Raw genomic sequence first — 21,368 nt, 5'->3', positions numbered from 1 at the left:
TAGAGGATATCAAGACGTCATTTTCATGATTTACAAACCATAGCTTTGTGAATTTGTTTTGGCAATGACTGAAACAAGTATCACAAACCTTGTGAGCTTCCTTAATGAGTTGATCACAGTAATCAAACCAGGATAGGAATGAAATCAGAGCTCTTTTGCCGGGGAAAGCAGATGCGTCTTCTTTGTAGTTATAGGAGTCCAAACTAGAGTGCAGGAAATGAAAGCAATTTAAACATATTTAATATTTGCTGCCATTGTGGCATAATGATAAGCAAGAGTTCTAAACATTTAGGTAATTTTCATTGCTATATTGATGCTGATGCTTTTTCCAACTGAGAGACATTTAAATTTTAACTGATCTCAAGTATAAGGTAGGTTATAAATATAAATCAATTTACACTTTATGTGCAAAAGGTGTCCCAAAAAATAATACAAGCATGCAAAGACAGAATACTTACCCCCAGTTAATGCCTTCGACTGTTTCGATATCTAAAGGATCCATTGATTGGGGGAGGGCTTTGTAAAGAGACGCCAGCCTATCTGTCAGCAGTTCACATAAACATATATTCTGTGTTAAGCACTTGGCAGCTGCTGGTTCAGGCAAACTCACTAGAAGCATGAGGCCTTCACAAGCTTTCACTGCTATTCGGCCATCCTGTGAAGGAAGATCAACAGATTTTACTATATTGAAGCACATCTAATCATATGGTTTCCATGACCTAGGGGGTGGGTAAAATAGATTGAACTGATTACATAATATGGCATGAATGTATATATAGGATTAATTTTGCTTATTTATGTATTATACATACAGACCATCATAATCAGGATTGACTCTATTTATACAGAATAACTTAAAGTAAGTTTCCATTCTCCAATGCAGCTTTACTAACCTTAAAAAAAGTGAGTGGGTTTCACCACACTTCTAGGGTGGGAACGTCTATCATTTGCAGGCAACATCGCTAACAAAATGGAATAGTTTAAACAAGTTCTAAAAGTCCTTGTTAATTTAAAGCATTATTTAGCAGATTAGGTACTAACAGGACACCATTCAGAACAAGTCTTAAGGAACTTACAATAGTGGTTCTCTAACTCTGTAGTATGCCCTTCAGAAAATTGTGAATTAATGACTCTTCTGCCAAGAAAATTAATGATTTTGTTGGTGTTGATGTCAATGTTATATAAGGAATAAACCACTTTTAATCATTATATTTCTTCCATATACAGGAATTCTCAGACTTAGCTGTACAATAGACCTTCTCCCCTCAAATAAGGTGCACAGGGGTAATGCCTAGACTTGTTCGCATTTTGCCTGCTCAGTGTGACATCTGATGCCCCGCCCTCAGTAGCTTACAATTTACTAGAAATTCTGATCCACAGTTTGAAAACCACAAATTAGAGCAAATTTGTGAGGATTCCTGTGAATATTGGTTAAAGTGGATCTGTAGACACGATGATTACTCAGCAGCCAAACAACCACCAGATAGAGAAATGATGTCTCTCTTTAATGCAAAATTAATTCTGCTATAATAAATAGACACTCACTGGGCTTTTGGTAAGGTTGAGCAGAGAATTCACCAAATTATAATCCCCATGTGGGCGAACAGCTAAAGCCTCTGGAGATAAAGGGATGTTTAAGTCAATCTGATTTGCAGAGAAATTATCTGCCTGCTGAAGGTCATTCTCACTCTCTGCTTGTTTTGTCCTATTTGATGTTTCTTCAGATTGAATTGACTGTCCTGTATCTGTCACTCCAGAATCTTGCCTTTTTACGAGGTCCTCTGTGATTGAGTTTACTGCATCTTTTGAAGCCAATCCTTTCTGCTTGTTCTGGAAAAAAAAAATTAAAATGGAAAATTACAAAGATAAAATCAATGGTTGGTTTGTAGCAGAAATACAGCACGAAGAAACCCAAAGGAAATGAAGAAACAGCAGAAGAAACCTAAAATGTTAAACTGATTCCCGAGGAACGAAGTTTCTAAGTAACTAAAATGCATTTGAATTGAATAATATAACATAAGCTTTTCATTATGCCTTTCATATTTTAAGAATGTTTAATCACAGAATATATTTTTGATTCTCAGATCTTAGAGCAGGAGAAAAAAACCTGCCTAGTTTATTGCATTATATATTTTGTACAGACTGCAGAAATTTATAAACATCAAGCAATGTTCCATGAATTTTAGCCTGATTACATAAGCTACTATCTTGTGTTTATTTGTAACCTAATTACATGCATGCATCAATTATTTTTTTAAAAACCACCACACATTATCATTTGATTTGTTAGTCTTGGTGGTTTACTTCTTCTGCTTCTTATCTAATTAAAATATACTTCACATCAATCTGGTTAGTTAGAATTACCGAATAACATGTTAAAAATAGAAGAAACAGGACATCCTTCAACAATTTAAAGTGTGCTACAAAAATTTACTAGAAATTGTACAATCAGGTGCAATACTCTACATATCTTTCCAAATGAAAGCAGACATTTATGATATGCAAGGCATCTTCTAATATTAATTCAAAAGAAATCCAAAAGAATTTAGTTTAAGACCTCAACTCACTTTATTTTTCTGAGTTCTAAGAAGGGTTTTAAGTGCTAATCTAGTCATGCTTCTAATTGCACACATCTAAAAGGAAAAAAAATGTTATTGGATTTGGGAAATCTGTACTTACCACTGTACAAAATTATGAAAATCTTTCTAAAGGCTGCCCAATTTAAAGTGGAAACACTTTGAATACTTTACTTTTGCCTAAAGATCTGCTTCTGATTTGTGAATGATAAGACAGATTCAAAGTTCCAGTTTTTGCCAGTTTAAAAGAATCCTTAAGAACTATGGTAATGGGTCTCTCAGTTTGCTTTCTGTATTTGGCACACTTAAATTATAATAAACTTGCATAAACAATTGCATAATTGTTATCCTTGGGTAATGCTATTTTGGAAGCACATGCAATATTCCGTGCATTACAGAAAATAAACATATAATTAAAACTAAAATGTAGTTAGAACATAATTACTGTATGTTCTATTATGAACATAAAGGATAAAAAAGAGTAATATTGCATAAAAGCCTACTATTTGCCAGAAAATATTTTACTATAAATAGCCATATATACACTTTCTAAAAAATACTGTAGATTTCTTTGATTTTGAAAAGGAAATTGACTCTACATGGCATCATTTTAACATTCATGGATCCCACTATGCTAAAATGGCATATGGAAAACTAAGACCAAATTTAAGTATTGTATGCGACAATGTAAGTATTATTGGGTTTTCAATGCTTCTTTTAAATAGAGCTCAGACCCATAGTGAGGTTTCAGCCCAGTTGTGATATGAAATTGTTAATGTTAGTCTTCATTTAAAATGAAATACTTGTAGAAAGAATCAACCTGACAAATAGTGGCAAAGGCTTGATGGAGAACCTAGCCCACAATTTTGTACTATAATTTTAAAAGCTCCAGCACCATGACACTGGTGTTTTATGGGATTTGTTGCCCAAACAAATACATGGGGTCATATTTCTTCTATTAAGAAGCAGTCTGTTTTCTCTGGAAACAGTAAAAAAAAAATTCAATGAGGTGTCTGTTCCTTTATTACTGTTAATGGGTTGCAGTAAGAGATGATTTATGAATCACACTATGCAAAACAATCAAAATTCACTGATTTGTTCATGCAATTCTGAAGCCCACCTGCTCACCTGCCTCGAAGAAATGTGTAGGACAGGGCCTGGAATCACCTATTAGGAAAGTTTAATGAAATAGGCTGTATGCTTTCTGATTCAAGAGCATCATCACCAAGGGACTTCACTACCAGACCACTGGGGATAGCAAGAGCAAGCAACAGTTTGCTGAACTTAACAGAAAGAAAAAAGCCAGCTCAGTTCAGCAGCAAAAGGTGTGTAGAAAGCATCTTGTCAAACAAACAAACAAATGCCACATAAAAAGTCCAACTAGTTAATTGTGGTAATGAAAACATTAAAACAAATGTAATCATACACACTCTGTCAGGATACATATGCTGCTCCCTTTTTCTTTTCACACTATTGGTCACAAAATCATGGAAGAAAGATAATTGAAAATACAACCACATAATTGCATAGGGCAGGAGGCATTGTTCATCACAAAAAGTACTGCACTGGAAAATGCCGCTGTGTCATCTATATTCCAGTGGTCTAATATGACCACATAAATCTGCAAATAGTGGCAATAATAATTACCAATTTTCTAAATGCAATTACAGTAGAAGACCTGTTTATGGAAAAAGTCGCAGCGACTCTAATAAAGTTCAGAAGGTGAACTCTGCCACTCATTAAAAACGTTTATACTTTCAGTAATATTAATTCTATACATGTCTACTCAGAAATATTGAATAAATTCGGTTGGAGATACTTTTCCAAGAATAAACATACAATTCCAAATTTGTAAGATTCTCTCAAGATTACCAGTCTTTGCTCCATGGCTATAACTTTTCCACAGGCATCGGGTTGATGCACTATTATGGAAATAGTGAACTACTATAGACAGACTCTAATGCAATTGGGCTGTTAAACTTTTAAACCAAATTCAGTTTATATATTATTCATTAGGTATGCAGAGCATGGTGAGATGCATTTCCTCATTTATCAAACAATCAAACTTTCTATCAACATGGATATCTTGAAATCAGTGGATATATATTGGCAAGCCTGAACAATCTGGTTAAACTGTTTCCATAATTTCATGTTTGTTTGTTTTTGTTAAATTTATTTGCCACCTATCTTGCCATGGGGCTATTCTAGGCAGTTTACAACATAAAAAGGATGTAATGGAGAGTGTAAACAAAAGAGAATATCTAGATTACTGCAATGCACTCTATATGGGGCTGTCCTTGAAGACCAACCAGTAGCTTCAAATGATCTAGAATGCAGCAGCAAGCACAGTAGAGGGGGCCCCCACTGTAGGTTTTTCCATGTAAAACCTCTGTTGAAAGAGCTTCACTGGCTTTCACTTTTCTTTCCTGGTGCAATTCAAGGTGCTGGTCATCACCTTTAATGCCCTATATGGCCCAGGGCCAGGCTATCTGTGGAATATCTGCCTGACATTCAGTAGGCCTCCACCTATTTAGCCTGCCATAAGGCTGTAAAGGCCTTTTCTATCAAAGATTGGAAGAAGATAATCAGATAATCAAACTGATTTTGCACCAGGTTTTTGTTCTTTTTGATGCTTTAATGTTTTAAATGGTTGAGTTTTACAACTTTAATATGATTTTATATGTCTTTTAATTTTTGAATGGAAGCCATCCAGAGTTTGCTAAAAGATGGGTGGCTATAGTAAAATAAATAAATAATATAAGCTATATATATATTATTTGTGATATTATAAACTACTTTAAATTCTAAATTATGTCCAAGAAGCAGCAGGTATGGAGAATTAAATATTCAGCACTATTTTACCTTCAGACAATCATGAACAAGTGGTCAATAAGCAGCAACTACAACATGACCTTGTCATATTACTTTTACTAATGTAAAATAGGGGGGAATGTTTTTTTTTTAAGTTTTATTTAATACTGACCTATTTACAAATAAAGGTGATATTAAATATTTAAAAAAAAATATTAAATACAATAATTATTTAAAAACAACAGCCTCTTAACAGGATTCAACCCCAATTTATTAGTCCTCATTAGTGTCCAAACAAAGTAGATTAGAACCTAGCTCTGATGCAAATGACTTCCTGGTTATTTCATTAAGCAATTTTGAACTGATATTAAACAAATGATACAAAATGAATCCCTTGGATACTCCACACCTTAGTAATGGAACTGAACAAAATTCCCAAAATTGTGGTTTTAACTATGACCCATAGAGCCAGTCCAACAATATATTACTGCACAATCAGTAGCATCTAATGTGATTGAGATATCCAGAAGTATATGGTTAAACTTTCACATTTCTCTCTTTCAGCAGATCAGTTATAAGAATAATCAACATGATGCTGATTCCAATCCCTTAATTTAAACAATGCTGGAATGGTTCTAGATAATCAGTTTCTCCCAAAAACAAAAACTAACCAACCACCTTTCTCAAAATACCTTAATGTTCATATATATCTGGAACTAGTACAGAAGAAGCTATCCTTCTGTCTCCTTGAAAATGATCTCGCCATTTTATGCATCTAATTAATATTTATTAGTTGCAACGGAATCAAGCTATACGTTGGGAGGGATTTCAGTTCACACTAACTGGAACTATTCCCAAAACACTGAATTGGCAGCACTCTAAAATGTCTTCCATAAGTGTTATAATTGCCGGTCCAAGACGTTGCAGACATACTTTTCTCAAAAGTGTTCCGCAAAATTATGATAGAAGAGATGAATCTCTATCACTAATTCGGTTTCACTAGAATAATTATGTTCAGCAACCTCTCAAGGATGAAATTGTCCTCTTTGTTTAGGCCAGACTTTCCAGGTAGGCCAGGCTGGAAATACAACCAAATGAACTCATTCTGCCTTAGGCTACATTAACAGAAATGAGATGAAAACCTCCTGCTGTCTCTTTTACAGTCTGAGAGGTTATGTTTGGGTCTCTCCCTCTGTGCATATTATGCAATTGAGAGTTATGTCATCTCTTATCTGAACATTCCCTAGGCAGAACCTCTTCCCTGTATCCCAAGGTCATACCCACACACCACTACAGTTTAAAACTCACAGTTGCTAGGCAAAAAAAAAGCAATTTACTCAAAGCAGAATAGGTAACATCAGTCAAGGAAAGGAATGTAAATCAAAACAGCTTCCGGAAAAGAAACCTTGTCTGAGCAATTTTGCTTTTAACAGGAGCATGCAGAAGAGTAATCAAAATCCAATCCAAAGTTCACGGAGCCAAGTTAGGTTTGTCAGCTAGTCCAAGGTCAGAGTTTCATGAACAAGATTCACAAGAACAATACGCCAAAGGAGGAAATCAGACATTGTTTTTTTAATAAAGTAACACAGATAAAGCTGCCTTTTAAATTAGGTTGCAGACAGCTATCTTTAATCAAAAAGTGCTACTCCCTTGCTTGACAAGAAGCCTCACTGAGCACCTTTGCTCTGTTCTCTGCTCTACTCTCTGAATCTGAGAGCTTGGAAGCTGAAGCCAACAGCTCCACACATTCTCATGATGCCTCTGTTCGATCAGCCTCCGGTGATTCCTGACTGAAGAGTTTCTTGAGGCTGATATTCCACATGTTTGGTTAGAGCAGCTTCTTAAGAATCTGAGTCCTGGGTCATGGCACTATCTTCCTTCCCAGAACTCTGTTGAATCTCAGATGGATGCTTATGTATTGTTTATGGAAGTAACATAACAGAGGTGGAGCATGAACTTGGAATGCATCTTCACCACCATTTCTCTGAGTCATTTCACTGGGCCATTTCTCTAGTCCAGGGATATCAAACTCAAGGCCAATGGGCTAGATATGGTCTGTGGGTGCTTAAATCTGGCCTGTGGGTCTACCCTGGAAATATGAAAGGACTGGCCCACAATGGCTCTGGCGGCTAAGTTGGGCTGTGTGCAGCACACACACACCCACATCTCATTTTCACCCTCCATGGCCTCCTGCAGCACTGCCAACTGAAAACGTCTCCAAAAATGGCCCTGAAAACGACCGGCAGATGGCTATAGGCCATGGAGGGTGAAAACGAGGTGCAGAGCCCCCCTCCCAAATCCCCGCTTTGAACTACAATGCTGATCTGCCCCTCAAAGAAATCCAGTTTGACACTTCTCCTCTAGTCCATCAAGCAATGTAATCAGTGTTGATACCTATGGGAGTCCAAAATATGTACCACCTCATATTTGGGGTCATCATTTATCCTGATAAGTGGTGGAGGCAGAGAATTTGAACAATGAGACATTAGAGCATCAAGCGCCAACCATGGTCTATGGAAGTTGGTAGACTGTATTTGATGCAGGAAGTTTAACAGAATGGGTTAATGGGTTACTCATAGCTTTAATAAGGAAAGAATTAGGTGGCCTAGCTTTTAGTTACGTGCCTGGTGTAAATCCAAACTACGTCTCCAACTATTGAAGTAACTACAGTTTTTTGAAATTGATCAGCAATGTGTCTATGATATTTTTTGCTTTCCGTACATGAAAGACTTAGTGGATTGCCTTTTGTTCCTGCAAGCACTGACTGCATATGTCATTGATTAGGTAGCGGAATCCAGAGGAAAAAAAGAAAAAATCAAAGGTGGAAACCATAATTAATAAGAATTGTGTTATTTGTGTAGAGATATGTTGTGTACTGTTTTAGGCACATTCCTCTGAAGCCAGAAATTTAGTCCAATTGCTTTGGTGCTAATTTACATCCAGTAGCACGAGAGAACTGGCTTTCCTGGAACATTTTTTGACCAGCAGCAAACAGGGCACGAAACAATATATAGCTCTACTTCTATCTTGTAATGTGATCATCAGAAATCTCTAGCCATCTATGCAAAGTCTTAAAGGGAATAAAATGCTATGATGGTGGGCTGTCATACCATTGATTAAGAACAGTAACCTGCAAAGTTCCAATGAGAGCTCAACCTTGAAAGAATAAGACATTGTGATTCAATAACATGGGGGAGGTTATTATAGATGGCTTCAATTTCCTTCTGATAGGCCTGGGCAACAGCAGGTAAGGCAAGTCTATTCTTGTAGTTCTTGAAGTATACAGTGGAACATTGGAAGCAGCAATTTTTTCTAGAGATATAGTAGGAGCAGCTGAGAGTCAACGTCTCAGGGGCTGACACAAAGAAGAGGGAGTCAAGCTATTTTCCAAAGCACCTGAGGGCAGGACAAGAAGCAATGGGTCGTAACTAATCAAGGAGAAGCAACCTAGAACTAAGGAGAAATTTCCTGACAGTTAGAACAATTAAATTATTTCAGCTGTGATAAGTTTGATAAATAGCACCCACAGGAGAACAGGATGTAGGAGTGTATCTGCCACAAGCAGCATCACTCCCAGGGCTACATCACAGGCATCAGACCCTATGACAAAAGGCTGTTGGATCTGGATGAAGAAAGGTGGACTGAGAGATGAAAGCACTTTTTTCTTCTGAGGAATACACAACCATCAATAACCTGGTAAGTGGTCCAAAAGCGATTGGCAGGCTGTTACTGCTAGTTTGATGAAGAAATTCTCTACTTATAGCAATGGGATTGCTGACATAATCCCAGTCCCTAATGATGAAGCTCAACTGCCTTAAGGTTCAATTTTATTTATTTATGTTTGTTTATTTAAAAAAAAAAGGCTGCCCATCTTAAACAACACTGAGTGAGTTATACCAGTAAAACTTTTGAAATCAAAAGAAAATTATGTGTCCGAACACTTATCTAGTATTGTTTTTCCATGCAAATCCAATCTTTCTAAAGATTTCTATCTAAGGAATCTGTGAATTAGGAAACAACTCAATTTAAATTGCTTCAAGTTAATACAAGTACTACAAATGCCTATAACGAGGAATGTTATTATAGGAAAGTAAAGTAAAAGGCTATGCTGGATTTATGAATATATATGAATCTATTTGTAAAAATAGACAAAATGTTTCTTATTTAATAAGGCTTAAATAATTCATTAAATATCATATTTATATAATATTATGTCTGCTAATGAAGAACAATTTTCTGTGAAATTGAAAAGGAAGACCTTTTTAAGAATAAAATTGTATACATAAGCTGACTTTTCAACACTTAAACAGACTATTCAGTAAAAGCACAATCAGCAATAGATTAACTTACTTCAAGAAAAAAATTAACCAGGTATGGATCTTGTTTCAACTTTGAACATACTGTGCAGAGAAACTGGATTTCTTCATTTTCTGTAGGTGTTGCAAGAACTTCACCACACAGTCTTATTAATTTCTGTTGGGAAAAAAATTAAGGAATATTTTAAAATCAGATTTCTTTTTTTAAGTAACAATTTCTACTGATTCTTCATACTGTAGATGTCCTTAAACATCTACATACTGTAAATGTCCTTAAAATAGAAAAAAACCCCAAGACAAAATGTATTTAATTATCAAACAATGTATTTTCAAATGTGTCATTTTTAAAATTAATCCAATACCTGTACAGGTCTGTGTACATTTATGTGTGGAAGAAGAGGTTGCCGTATTCTTCCCAGAAGTTTAGTATAAAACGATAAAACCTGCTGTTTCATGCCTGGAGGACACTAAAAAAAAATGAACAAAAATTAAAATTATATGGAAGCTGATGAAAATAATTATTTTCAATATTTATTTGCATATATATAGCTTTAGTTAATAAGCTTCTGATATTACAGAGCTTTATTTTCTAACTTGAAGTATTGAGCTTTTCTGAATCCTATGTTGATTGAAAGGTGCTAACAAATACTACACAGAATAAATACTACACAGAATAAATACTAAATTAATTTTTTAACAAATAGAACAATATGTTTTATAACAAATAGAACACAATTACAGTATTTAAGAAAACTAATCTTTATAATGCACCTGACATAGCAGGGTCAAACATGTAGTAGCTATTAGAAATACCTTAAAATAAATATATGTTACCTACGATTGTTGATCCTTATGAAGTATAGATTCTTTAAAGATACACAGCAGGTGCTATATGGTTGCCCATCTGGATACTGAATCACATTTTCCCACCTGAATTGATCTCTGCCCAGACCTTTTTTTGTACGTCATACCAGCATTTTAAACTAATAATGATACAATGATACATACCAGCATTTTAATCTAACAATTATACAATGATACCTGAGCCTGTACATAGGCATGGTTGCATTGATTGTATGGAAAGCAACCAATATAGTTTAGGTATGACTTACTGAAAATATAATTAGTATTTGTGGGCCTAAAACTAGGAAGATGAAGCCATGTATACTGATACTTTCCCAGCAGTGGGAAGGGGGGCGGGGGGAAGAGACTACAATGAAAGCAACATCACAGAAAGGATGGTGATTTGCCTTTGTCTGTGCAGTTTTGATGAATTTACAAATCAGATCAATCATTTATTTATAATTTCAGTAAAGACTAACAGATAGACTGGGCAATAAGAAAACAGGATTGAATAACTCAGGAACAAACCAATTCAGAGTTCAATAGTTTTCAATCTGCCCACTTGCGAGACTTTCACATGTCATCATTTTTCATGTGTTTATGCATGTTTTTAACTTTCAATAGTAACATCTTCCTAAATTATCATTTCCAAGACATCATTTCTTGTTCAAGAAGACTGGAAGAACATGAAGATTTAACATGTGTTAAATAAATATAATTACATCCAATCATAAGATCTGGCCTTTATTGATAAAATCTGATAAACTTACATCAGCCTTTCCCAAAGTGTATAAGGTTTCCAAAATTTTGTGATGTAGCAGATATTCCATACAAGGACCTGTTTCTCCAGATTCCCTTTCATTTTCTTCTTGAACCAAAATGTCCAACATCTGCTCCAGATGTGATGGAATATTGGTATCAGTCACAGGAGCCTTGTCATCTGCAGAAAGCATTTACATTAAGATCCAGCTTCATTAGCATGGCACAGTAACTTACCATTTTAGCAAATATTGTTTTTATTTACTTTTAAATTTTACTTTAAATCTATCATGTGATAGAAAAAATAGACAAGGCAAATATATTATTTTGACTAACCACTGAAATTGGTGCATATCTGTTCAATTAGCTTAAAGCAAATGGTTGATGATATTTTGGTACAAAAAAGACAAGAAAACGCTTGAAAAAACAATTTGGAAAAGTCAGTTATATATCCTCATCTTCCATATTACTAATTACACATATTTTCTAATGTTAAGTTTAAATATAAAATATGTTTAACATATGAATAAAAGCAAACAAAATATTTATACTACTAGTGTAAAAAAATGAACTGAAGCTAAGTGGTATTTATTTATCTCAGAATGCTTAAAGCAATGGAGTTACAATTTCATCTAAGAAAACAGTTACATTATAAATAAACCAATGGAAAGTTTGCTGCATTTCCCCTTATGTAACTTTCTACAAATAAATAGTATTTCAAGATAAAGAAAGTCAAAGTCACAGGGACCATTTGCAACAGCTGAACTTCGGGACTTCTAACATTACAAATGTGTTTTAGAAGTGTTGCCAAGTACACCATCCAGAGGTCATCAACTAGATTCCTCTTAATTTTATTACTTCTTGGATCTGATTCTGTGTATGCCGTATGTGTAGAACTAAAATTCCCATCCACTGAATTGAGGAAGGATAATAAATTGAAGAATATTCTTTTAGATTACTACTTTCTAAGTGACAACAAAGAATTTTATCTTACCTGATGTTTCTATGTAATAATGGGTAATTGCCTTCCAATGATAAACGAAGTCCTCTTGCAATGGAAGGGAAGGTGCAAGCTGAAGAAATACAAACAAGTGGAAGATATTTTCTTCAAAATATGTATTTTATATTTCTCCAATAATATTTGAAATTCACTTATGAAGTTGTAACAAAATATACTTGACAGATACATTGTTCAACAGGAGAATGATATAAAATACGGCTGTCATTAAATCAGGTTATATAATTCTGAAAAAATGATCAATAAACCTAAGTGTGTTATCTTTAACTTATTTACTTTTATTTATAAAAATATTCTGATTTTATTCATGGGAAAAAGCTAAGAGGAAAAATTATAATAGAACAAAATAAAAGCAATATGAGAAGGGCCCTAGTAAGACTTACGACCTTTGGTTCAGTGACCATTTGAAATTACAAGTGTTGAAAAAATGGACTTATTGCTGGTCCCAAGGTTAGAAGCACTGAAGTACCCTTGCTGTAACATCATCAAAATTTGGGTCCGCCTGCACTTATTTCAGGGGTGTTTCAACTCCACATACCTTATTTCCCCTCCACCATCTCTGCACTCCACCATATATCGTTTAGCCCCTCTGTTCGCAACTGCTCTTTGCTATCTTCTTCACCCTGCTAGTGGCCCAGGAATCAGGATTGGGTGAGGATAAAACCTTGAGATAAAACCTTGCTGTAAGGTCAGCAGATCAATGGAACTCATTTGTTGAAGTTAGAGCTAACTAGGTCTGGCTACAGAGAAGGCAGTATGGCTTCTCCAATGCCTGGCAAAGCAGGCGATCAGGCGGCAATTCTCCAGGCAAAGATGGGAAGCTGTTTGACATGTACTTTTTGGAATGGTGGCATTACTGGAAGAAGTGGAGAGATGAGGGTTTCTGGGACTATGCAATACATACTATGTAGCTTGTGCTGCAAGAATTCCTGGAAGTGGCCTGCCAGGATGTCCATTCACAAAGAGTCCAGGCACTGCCATAAATGCTGTTGGCATTGGGATATTTAGGAATGGCATCCATGGCCAGCAGTTCTTCAGGACCCTCGTGGTGGCAGATGGGTCCCTGAACTGGGCTGCCTGTGCCTTGATCAAAGCTTAAAAGTCTATGCCTGCAACACACCTTCCCTTCTAATGGCTGTTAATATTGCCTCTGCCATATATATTCCAAGAACTCCTTAGTTTTTACAAGACTACCTACTGCACAATCTTTCTGGCTAATGAGGAGGTGAACTACATGATGGAAGGTCTTAGCCATTTAACTTGAAAATCTCAAGTGTCTTAAGACCTTTTTCTGATTGGTTAAGCCCTCTGAGACTTTATCATGTGGCTCACCTTCCTTCTACAGACCTTACCTAGTGCTTTTCTTAGTTGGTTTTTGAGAAGAAAATGATTTACTTAACTGAAAATACACACAAACGTCACAAACATTTGTCTGCATATTCCATGCTTATATCACTGTATTTTATTTCAACTAAAACACCCTGTTTAATTTAGTATAATTTTCTCCTTTACTCAATCTTAAGTACTATAATAAATATCATCTGAAATCATCTAAAAGTAGGAGATTCTTGAACACAGCACTAGACATTAATTGCAATTGCAATAATTAAATTACATGCAGACTTTTGCAGCACTAGCATTCATTGACACAACTGAGCATTCCGCCATTAGAATGCATTGTGCATGTTCGTATGTACCAACAATAATCCATCTGTCATTCTTTGCTTTCCTAAGTATAAGGTCAAAACCAATGATACATTAAAAGCATTACATATTCTACATATTGATACATCTCTATCAATTGCAGATATGAGAAACCATGGGTAATCTGTGATTACTCAGAGCACATAAATTGATTCAAATGAATTCTTAAATACGTGTGGTATCCAAAAAGAAAAATACTCTGCAGCATTAAGTGTAGTGAACAATGAGTCATGCTGTAACCTTAGAGTAAGAGATTCATTTATAATTTATAATCAGAAGCTATTTTTTTCATCTTTTTTTCTCCCATCCTTGTAATTTTAGCTTTCCCTTTGATTTCTTTCTTTCCTCCTCAATATTTTTTATTAATTTGAATTAGTTTTATCTTTTTTAAACTTTAAAAATTATAAATATAAAAATATTATATATACATACATACACATATACGTAAAGGAATTAGTGCTGCCTACAACATAAACATCATGCTTCAGCATTAATCTAGATACTGCTAGTTCTTGTGGCAGAAATAATTCCTTGATCTATATAATCTACTCACAGAAAGCATACTTATATTAATGCGGTGTGTGTGTATATGTGTGTGCGCGCACACACACACACATGCATGTGCCTTTAGTTATCACAATCAAACAGCATTCAAGGAAGCATTTCCTTTGCATAGGAATAGATGATGGTATGCGTTCAGCATACATTAATTGCAGGAATAACCTGTGTGGATCTACTGACAAGTTTATAATGCATGTGAATGTCACACAACTGTCCCTTATGTCAACTGATATTTCTTTAGAGCCCACTATACTTGAATCTATACTTTGTAAGATGATACTGGTTCATAGTCTGTTAGGAACCAGGCCGCACATCTGCAGGTCAACGGCAGGTGAGCAAGCAAAAGCAAAACCATCCACCTCTGCTTCGTGGAAAAACTGTCTTCCATGAAACCAGTTCCTGGTGCCCTAGTATGCAGTCCTAGTATGCAGTCTTAATCAAGAATGTGTTAGCAAAAAGTCCTACCAAGTTTAATACAACTTTCTAGTTAAATGCATATAAAGGTTATAGCTAATTTGCACTGTCAATTTTTCAATGTGACAAGGATGCATTTCCACTTGTGCTAGTCTCTTATATGAAAAATATATGCTTATGCGGTTAAAAACTGTTTTACTACTGTAGTAATATGCTGCTTTCATTCCACCCTTTCCATTAGCTTAGTTGACTCTTATGATTAAATATGCCATAGATTAGCATCCAGTAGAGCAACTAATGAATGCTTTGGAAAAGATATTAAAATACTGTTATGTGTCTATATCTACAAAGATCAGAATCATGCAAGCTATGTTATTCCCTGCAACACTCTGTGGAAGTGAAAGTTGCACTTTAAAGAAATAGGCGCAGAAGAACGTTAATGCTTTTCAACTTTGATGTTGAAGAAGACTCTTAAGAATATTGTGGACAGCCAAGAAAACAAATTGATGGATAATTGAACAAATCAATCCACAGTTCTTACTTGAAACCCAAACAACTAGGGTCAATTATCCATTATGTGAAGACCCAGCTGTCCAGAAATACGCTGGGAAAGATAGAAAGGAAATAAAGAATAAGGTGGTTACAAACAAAATGGATAGTTTCAGAGATGATGAACAATTATGAACAAACAGATTAGGGGTAGATCATCTTAGAGAAAATCTATCTATGTGGTAACTAGGAGTAATAGGCACATAATGGACCTATCAATGATTAAAGTATATGAAGAAGTCATGCTTTGTCATCATACAGTTCTCAAGCATGGCACAGTAGTGGTAGAACCCTGAACTAAACTATGCTTATGATGTCATCTTTTTTATTTCTTTTGCTGAATGTGCAATAGGGGACTTTGTCTCCTCCATGTCCAGCACAGAACTTTAATGGATCGATCCGTCAAAATACAAACAATCCTATTCCTGCCAAAAACCTCCTAGGGTTGTATAAGCAGATGGTATAAGGAGCCAGACATGAGCCATCAAACTCACTCACCTCTACACTTTTGTTCCCTAGGGAAACCTCTTTAAAATCAAGGATCAAGTGATCTAACAACAGATCATATCCTCTCTTCAAAGCACATCCTGCACTGGATAAAAATTGGAAGACTCACTCCCATGTAATACAAGCTGTATTTTGTGGTAAGATCTGTTCTGCTATTGTCCTGAAGCCTTCTGGTGATCCAAAATTAGCACTACACCCATTTTAATTGTCTAATTGTCTTTTATTGCAAAACAAGTACCTTTTTATTTACCAGAGCCTTATAGCTAGTTTTTATTTGGCTACATTTTTTGTTTTAACATAAACATTTGTCTATTGGTTTAACCCTCTTGTAGCCTAGGCCCAGAAGCATAATTCAAGAGAAATGTAAAATATTTCAAATACATGAAGTAAATGAAGTAAATGAAGTAAATAAAAGAAAGGAAAGGAAAGGAAAGGAAAGGAAAGGAAAGGAAAGGAAAGGAAAGGAAAGGAAGGAAGGAAGGAAGGAAGGAAGGAAGGAAGGAAGGAAGGAAGGAAAGAAAGAAAGAAAGAAAGAAAGAAAGAAAGAAAGAAAAAAAGAAAGAAAGAAAGGACAGTGAGCTATGTAGCCGAGTTCAATCAGGGGCTAGAAGAAAAAAAAGGAAACAAGAATTATATCGTCAAGTTCTTATATTCTACTTTGCCGTCTGAATCCGGGTGGGGGTGGTTCCCTCCCCCACTTCTTCCCCAAACGGAAAAAATAAACAAGTTAAAATTATTAGGTGATCTGACACAGAAAGACGAAGGCGGTTGGACAAGAGACAGAAACCGAGACAGGGCCCTGAAAAACGACTGTTCCCCAGCTTAGGCCCGAGGTAAGCCCCGGCCTTGCGTGGCGGGCGTTTCCGGTGGCCTTACCGCTTCCACGGCGTGCTGCAGGATGGAGGTGAACTTGGAGAACATCTTGTCCCTGGACTGGAGCAGCCGCTGCCGGGAGGATCTGGAGAGCTCTTCGATCCGCCGCCTCCGCTCCAGGGTGAGGGCTGCATGCGGCTGACCGGACAGCGGGGATCGGATCGGTTACCGAAGCAAGACGGGGCTGCTTCCAGCTCTGCCTGCCGCAAGGAGACACCGTGGCACTGACGAAGGCGGACACCCACCCGCGCCGAGCTTCGGCGACGGTGCCCGGAAGCCGAGCGCTTTCGCCCGGCGTCGTTGCTTCTGCTCCCTCCCCTCTCAGGGGCCTTCTAAGAGCCGCTACCTCCGCGGACGCCGCTGTTGCAGCGCTTTTAAGCAGTAAGAGAGGAAAACTACGTGGGCTCCGAAAAGGAGAGAGCGCAGCTTCTTTCAGGTCTTCTTGCCGGAGCCAGAAATCAGGAGGCGTCTAGTAGCACCTTCTCAGACTCGCTTTTGTCGAAGTTTTCCCAACAACACCCGCTTTCCTCATTTATAAATAGAAGGGTGGCATTTAGTGTTTCCTCCCACAGGGTCTTTATGTTAGTCCTTATAACTGTGGCTTGATTTCGTATTTCCCTTACTACGTTCCAAGCGTTACTGATGAAGCAACTTTCTGTCCCTTTTTTTCTTTTGACTTCAAACAGCTGTTGTATGTTTTACCTATATATGAATTGTATCTGTGTATGGCAAGGCTCCTTCAACAGAATACAGGTAATCCTTGACATACAACCAAAATTGAGAACCAAATTTTTGTTGCTAAGAGAGTGAATTCTGCAGTTGTTAATAGCAGTTAGACTTATATACCGCTTCATAGGGCTTTCAGCCCTCTCTAAGCGGTTTACAGAGTCAGCATATTGCCCCCAACAACAATCCGGGTCCTCATTTTACCCACCTCGGAAGGATGGAAGGCTGAGTCAACCCTGAGGCGGTGAGATTTGAACAGCCGAACTGCAGTCAGCTGAAGTAGCCTGCAGTGCTGCATTTAACCACTGTGCCACCTTGGCTCTTCAGTTAGTAACATGGCTGTTAAGTGAATCTGGTTCTCCATTGACTTTGCTTGTCAGAAGGTCACAAAATGATATGTTCCTGGGATCCTGCAATCATCAGAAATATGAGGGTTTTTTTGCCAAGCATCTGAATTTTGATCACATGATCATAGGAATGCTGCTATGGCTATTTGAGAGACCGCCTTCTGCCAATTACCTCCCTCCGTCCCATCAGATCGCATAGGGTAGGCCTCCTCCGAATTCCATCCGCCAGTCAGTGCCGACTGGCGACTACGCGGAGGAGAGCCTTCTCAGTTGCAGCTCCGACGCTATGGAACAATCTCCCCGTGGAGATCCGCACCCTCACCACCGTCCAGGCCTTCCGCACGGCCCTCAAGATCTGGCTATCCCGTCAGGCCTGGGGATAGGACTTTACTCTCTCCCCACCCAAATGCTGAGTGAATGTTGTGCTTTTATTGTTAATTATTTTTTACTCACCTTTTCTTTTATGTCTTGTCTTGCACTTCCCTCCCTCATTATTGTAAGCCGCCCTGAGTCCCCTCAGGGAAAAGGGCGGCCTATAAGTGTTCAATAAAACTCAAAAACTCAAAACTCAAGCTGCAAAGGTCCTAACTATGAAAAATGGTCATCTGTCACGTTTTTCCTGTCCTGTGGGAACTTTGAACAGTCATTGAATGAACTGTTGTAAATCAAAGACTACCTGCATCATGGTAGATGGTAATAGTACCTATGTATTTTTCGGACTATAAGATGCACCATGATTTTGAAGAGGTAATTTTTTTTAAAAAAGCTTTTGCACTCTGCAGCCTTCCCAAACCCACTGCGCGCCTCGTTTTTTGCATGCAGAGGTTTTGGGAGGCTTGTCGAGTGCTGCTGGGGGCTGGGGGGGGGGACAAGCAAAATTGCCTGTTTTTTGCTCATTTTTGCCCTCCCCAGCCCCCAAGAGGACTTTGCAAGCCCCCCAAACCCTCTCCCCCCTAACCCTCTGCACATCAATTTTTGCAAAGGGGACGGGGTTTCAGTAGGCCAAAAATGCTGTATTTAGTGCAAGATGAACCCAGATTTTTACCCTCTTTTTGGGGGGGAAGGTGTGTCTTATACTCCGAAAAATATGGTACATAATGTACCTACATGGTAGTACCTACATAATCTTGATGAAAAGCTAAGTAGGTCTGAATCTTGTTCATGGCGGAATTTTGTTAGCTAGATTGGGAAATAAATTATACACAGACACACACTCAAAAGTAAGGTGACAGACGTCCCGATTTTGGCAGGACAGTCACAATTTATAACAATTTGCCCCGTGTCCCGGGGTGTTTTTAAAAAGTCCCGATTTTCTGGATTCATGTTGAAAGCCCAGTGGATTTGCTTAAGAAATCCTAACCGGGGCAAGACAAAAGACACTCTGTCTAATCCCTCTCTATGTCTCAGTACTTTCATTGAAGATAAAACGTTAAAGCAAGAAAACGGACCCCCCCCCGCCCATTTTACTTACTTTTATAAGAAAAGATGACCCAGTACCATAGAGCTCCAGGAAATAGTTTGGCTAGAGAAGTAGCGAGTGTTCCTTCCTGGATTTCCCAGAGGGGAGGGGCAGAGAGGTTGGAAGTCGTGTGGGAAAAATGGTGAAATATTTTTCAAAGAAAAATATTTCCCTGGGACTATTTCACCATTTTAATTTGCTCAGTTCTTTGTATTCACATCTACATCATTTTGGATTGACTTGGAGTGCCTGCCTGCTGGTAAGTGAGCTGGGTATTTTTCTTTTATTTTTAATGTATTTTAAAATAATATTTTATTTATTGTGCATAGGATTTTTTAAAATAGTTTTATTCTGTGTGGATTCTTTTTAAAATTCTCTTAGACTATTTAAAAAAAGATTCTATCCAAAATAAATTGAAGTGAAACCATTTTTAGAATTTTTATGCACAATATTTTGAAATATATTGTGCATAGAATTTTTAAAAATAGTTTACTTCAATTTATTCTGTGTGGAATAGTTTGAAATGTTTTACTTCAATTTATTCTGTGTGGATTCTTTTTTTAAATTGTCTTAGACTATTTAAAAATAGATTCTATACAGAATACAAAATACCAGCTGCAGTTATTCACTTAAGAACTGTGGCAAGAAAGGTGGTATAGTGACCAAAGTTACAATGGCATTGAAAAAAGTGACTGATGACCATTTTTCATACTTAGCGACCATTTTCACACTTAGCGACTGTTGCAGCATCCTCATGATCACGTGATCAAAATTTTGATGTTTGGCAACATTTACAATTTATATTTGTAAATTGTAGTTATGTTGAAATAAAAAATATTACAATACTATTTTTGTGTTTTATGAAAATTTTTGTTGCTCCGTATAAAATTTTTAATCAAGCCCCCCACCCCGGTCAAAGGTGTCCCTCTTTAGCAATCTGAAAATCTGGTCACCTTACTCAAAAGCAAACTTGCTTCCATGTTTTACAGAAAACTGTATGGATGTGTCTAACAAACATCAGAGAATTAAACTCAATTTGAGCGAGCGCTTAAGGAAATGTGTGATGCCTAGTTGATTATAATAGAATAGATTTTTTTAGAAAAAAACAAAATAGGAAACAGGGATTAGGACAATTTGAAATGCTTCAGAGTGAAGGCTTCCAGCTTTGTTCAATGTTTGCTCTGTGCCTGTATATTTCAGCACCAAATCTTTTTGGGTCATGCTATCTCATCCAGAACTAAAGATGAAAAATCTCGAGACGTAGGTGGGTCCTAAAACCCACAGCAACTAAGTCCCAATAAGGTTGAACCCGTTGCTGCCCATTCCAATCCCTACAGCTTTCAGAAGCGAAAAAGAACCTTGAAAGTATCACTTGTCACAGGCAGGAATAGCAATATATATAGCTGAATATAATCAGCCATATCCAAGGTTGGGTATTCCAACCAATCTATTGAGGAAGTTCAGTAAAGTCAATAGTTAGCTTCTATCAGGACAAATCAGGAGAAACACGTGGAAAAAATAGTTAATAAATATATTTTGATGGAATGAATTTGATACCATACACTAAAAACATAGGGCATCATGGAATTTTTTAAAAGGGAAAGCTAGGCGTATTTCTAATACTAGTTTTCTGCAAAATTGGAAGAAATGTTACAAATATAGATTTTGAAGCAAAAGGCTCCTATAGTCAGATAGGTACTAGCTGCAACTTCTTATACCATGAATATATAATTAATACTTACAGGTTCTCCTTCACTTACTGTATGACTATAATTGAGTTGGAATTACAGTTGTAACTTGTTGAAGTCAAGGCAATACATGACCAGCCCTGATTTTTTTAAAAAATTTGCTGCAGCCATTAAGTGGGCGCCTTGGCTGTTAAGCAAATCAATTTTCCCAATGAAA

At 36.8% G+C, this 21,368-nt stretch overlaps 1 protein-coding gene across 2 annotated transcripts in view; it reads right to left on the bottom strand.

Moving 5' to 3' along the window:
- The window catches only part of FHIP2A (FHF complex subunit HOOK interacting protein 2A), a 30,907-nt gene extending 13,425 nt beyond the window's left edge, over positions 1-17,482 (bottom strand). The window contains exons 1-9 of one of the 2 annotated variants that reach the window (XM_014064283.2): positions 16,935-17,482; positions 12,300-12,378; positions 11,317-11,486; positions 10,066-10,170; positions 9,738-9,860; positions 3,705-3,743; positions 1,546-1,830; positions 459-655; positions 89-203 (exon numbers count right to left, since the gene is read on the bottom strand). In XM_014064283.2, the coding sequence (XP_013919758.2) occupies positions 89-203; positions 459-655; positions 1,546-1,830; positions 3,705-3,743; positions 9,738-9,860; positions 10,066-10,170; positions 11,317-11,486; positions 12,300-12,378; positions 16,935-16,979 (1,158 nt within the window). In that variant the 5' untranslated portion in view covers positions 16,980-17,482. The remainder of the gene's footprint in view (positions 1-88; positions 204-458; positions 656-1,545; positions 1,831-3,704; positions 3,744-9,737; positions 9,861-10,065; positions 10,171-11,316; positions 11,487-12,299; positions 12,379-16,934) is intronic. The other variant, XM_014064285.2, reaches the window with a different exon arrangement.
- Between the last annotated feature and the right edge of the window lie 3,886 nt (positions 17,483-21,368).

The sequence above is a fragment of the Thamnophis sirtalis genome, unplaced genomic scaffold (genome assembly GCF_051295495.1).
Source record: "Thamnophis sirtalis isolate CommonGarterSnake01/CBP01778 unplaced genomic scaffold, rThaSir2_p1.2 scaffold_11, whole genome shotgun sequence".
In the NCBI taxonomy this organism is placed as follows: Eukaryota; Metazoa; Chordata; class Lepidosauria; order Squamata; family Natricidae; genus Thamnophis; species Thamnophis sirtalis.
Note: the sequence above shows the minus strand (reverse complement) of the source record. Positions and strands in the feature narration are given on the sequence as shown.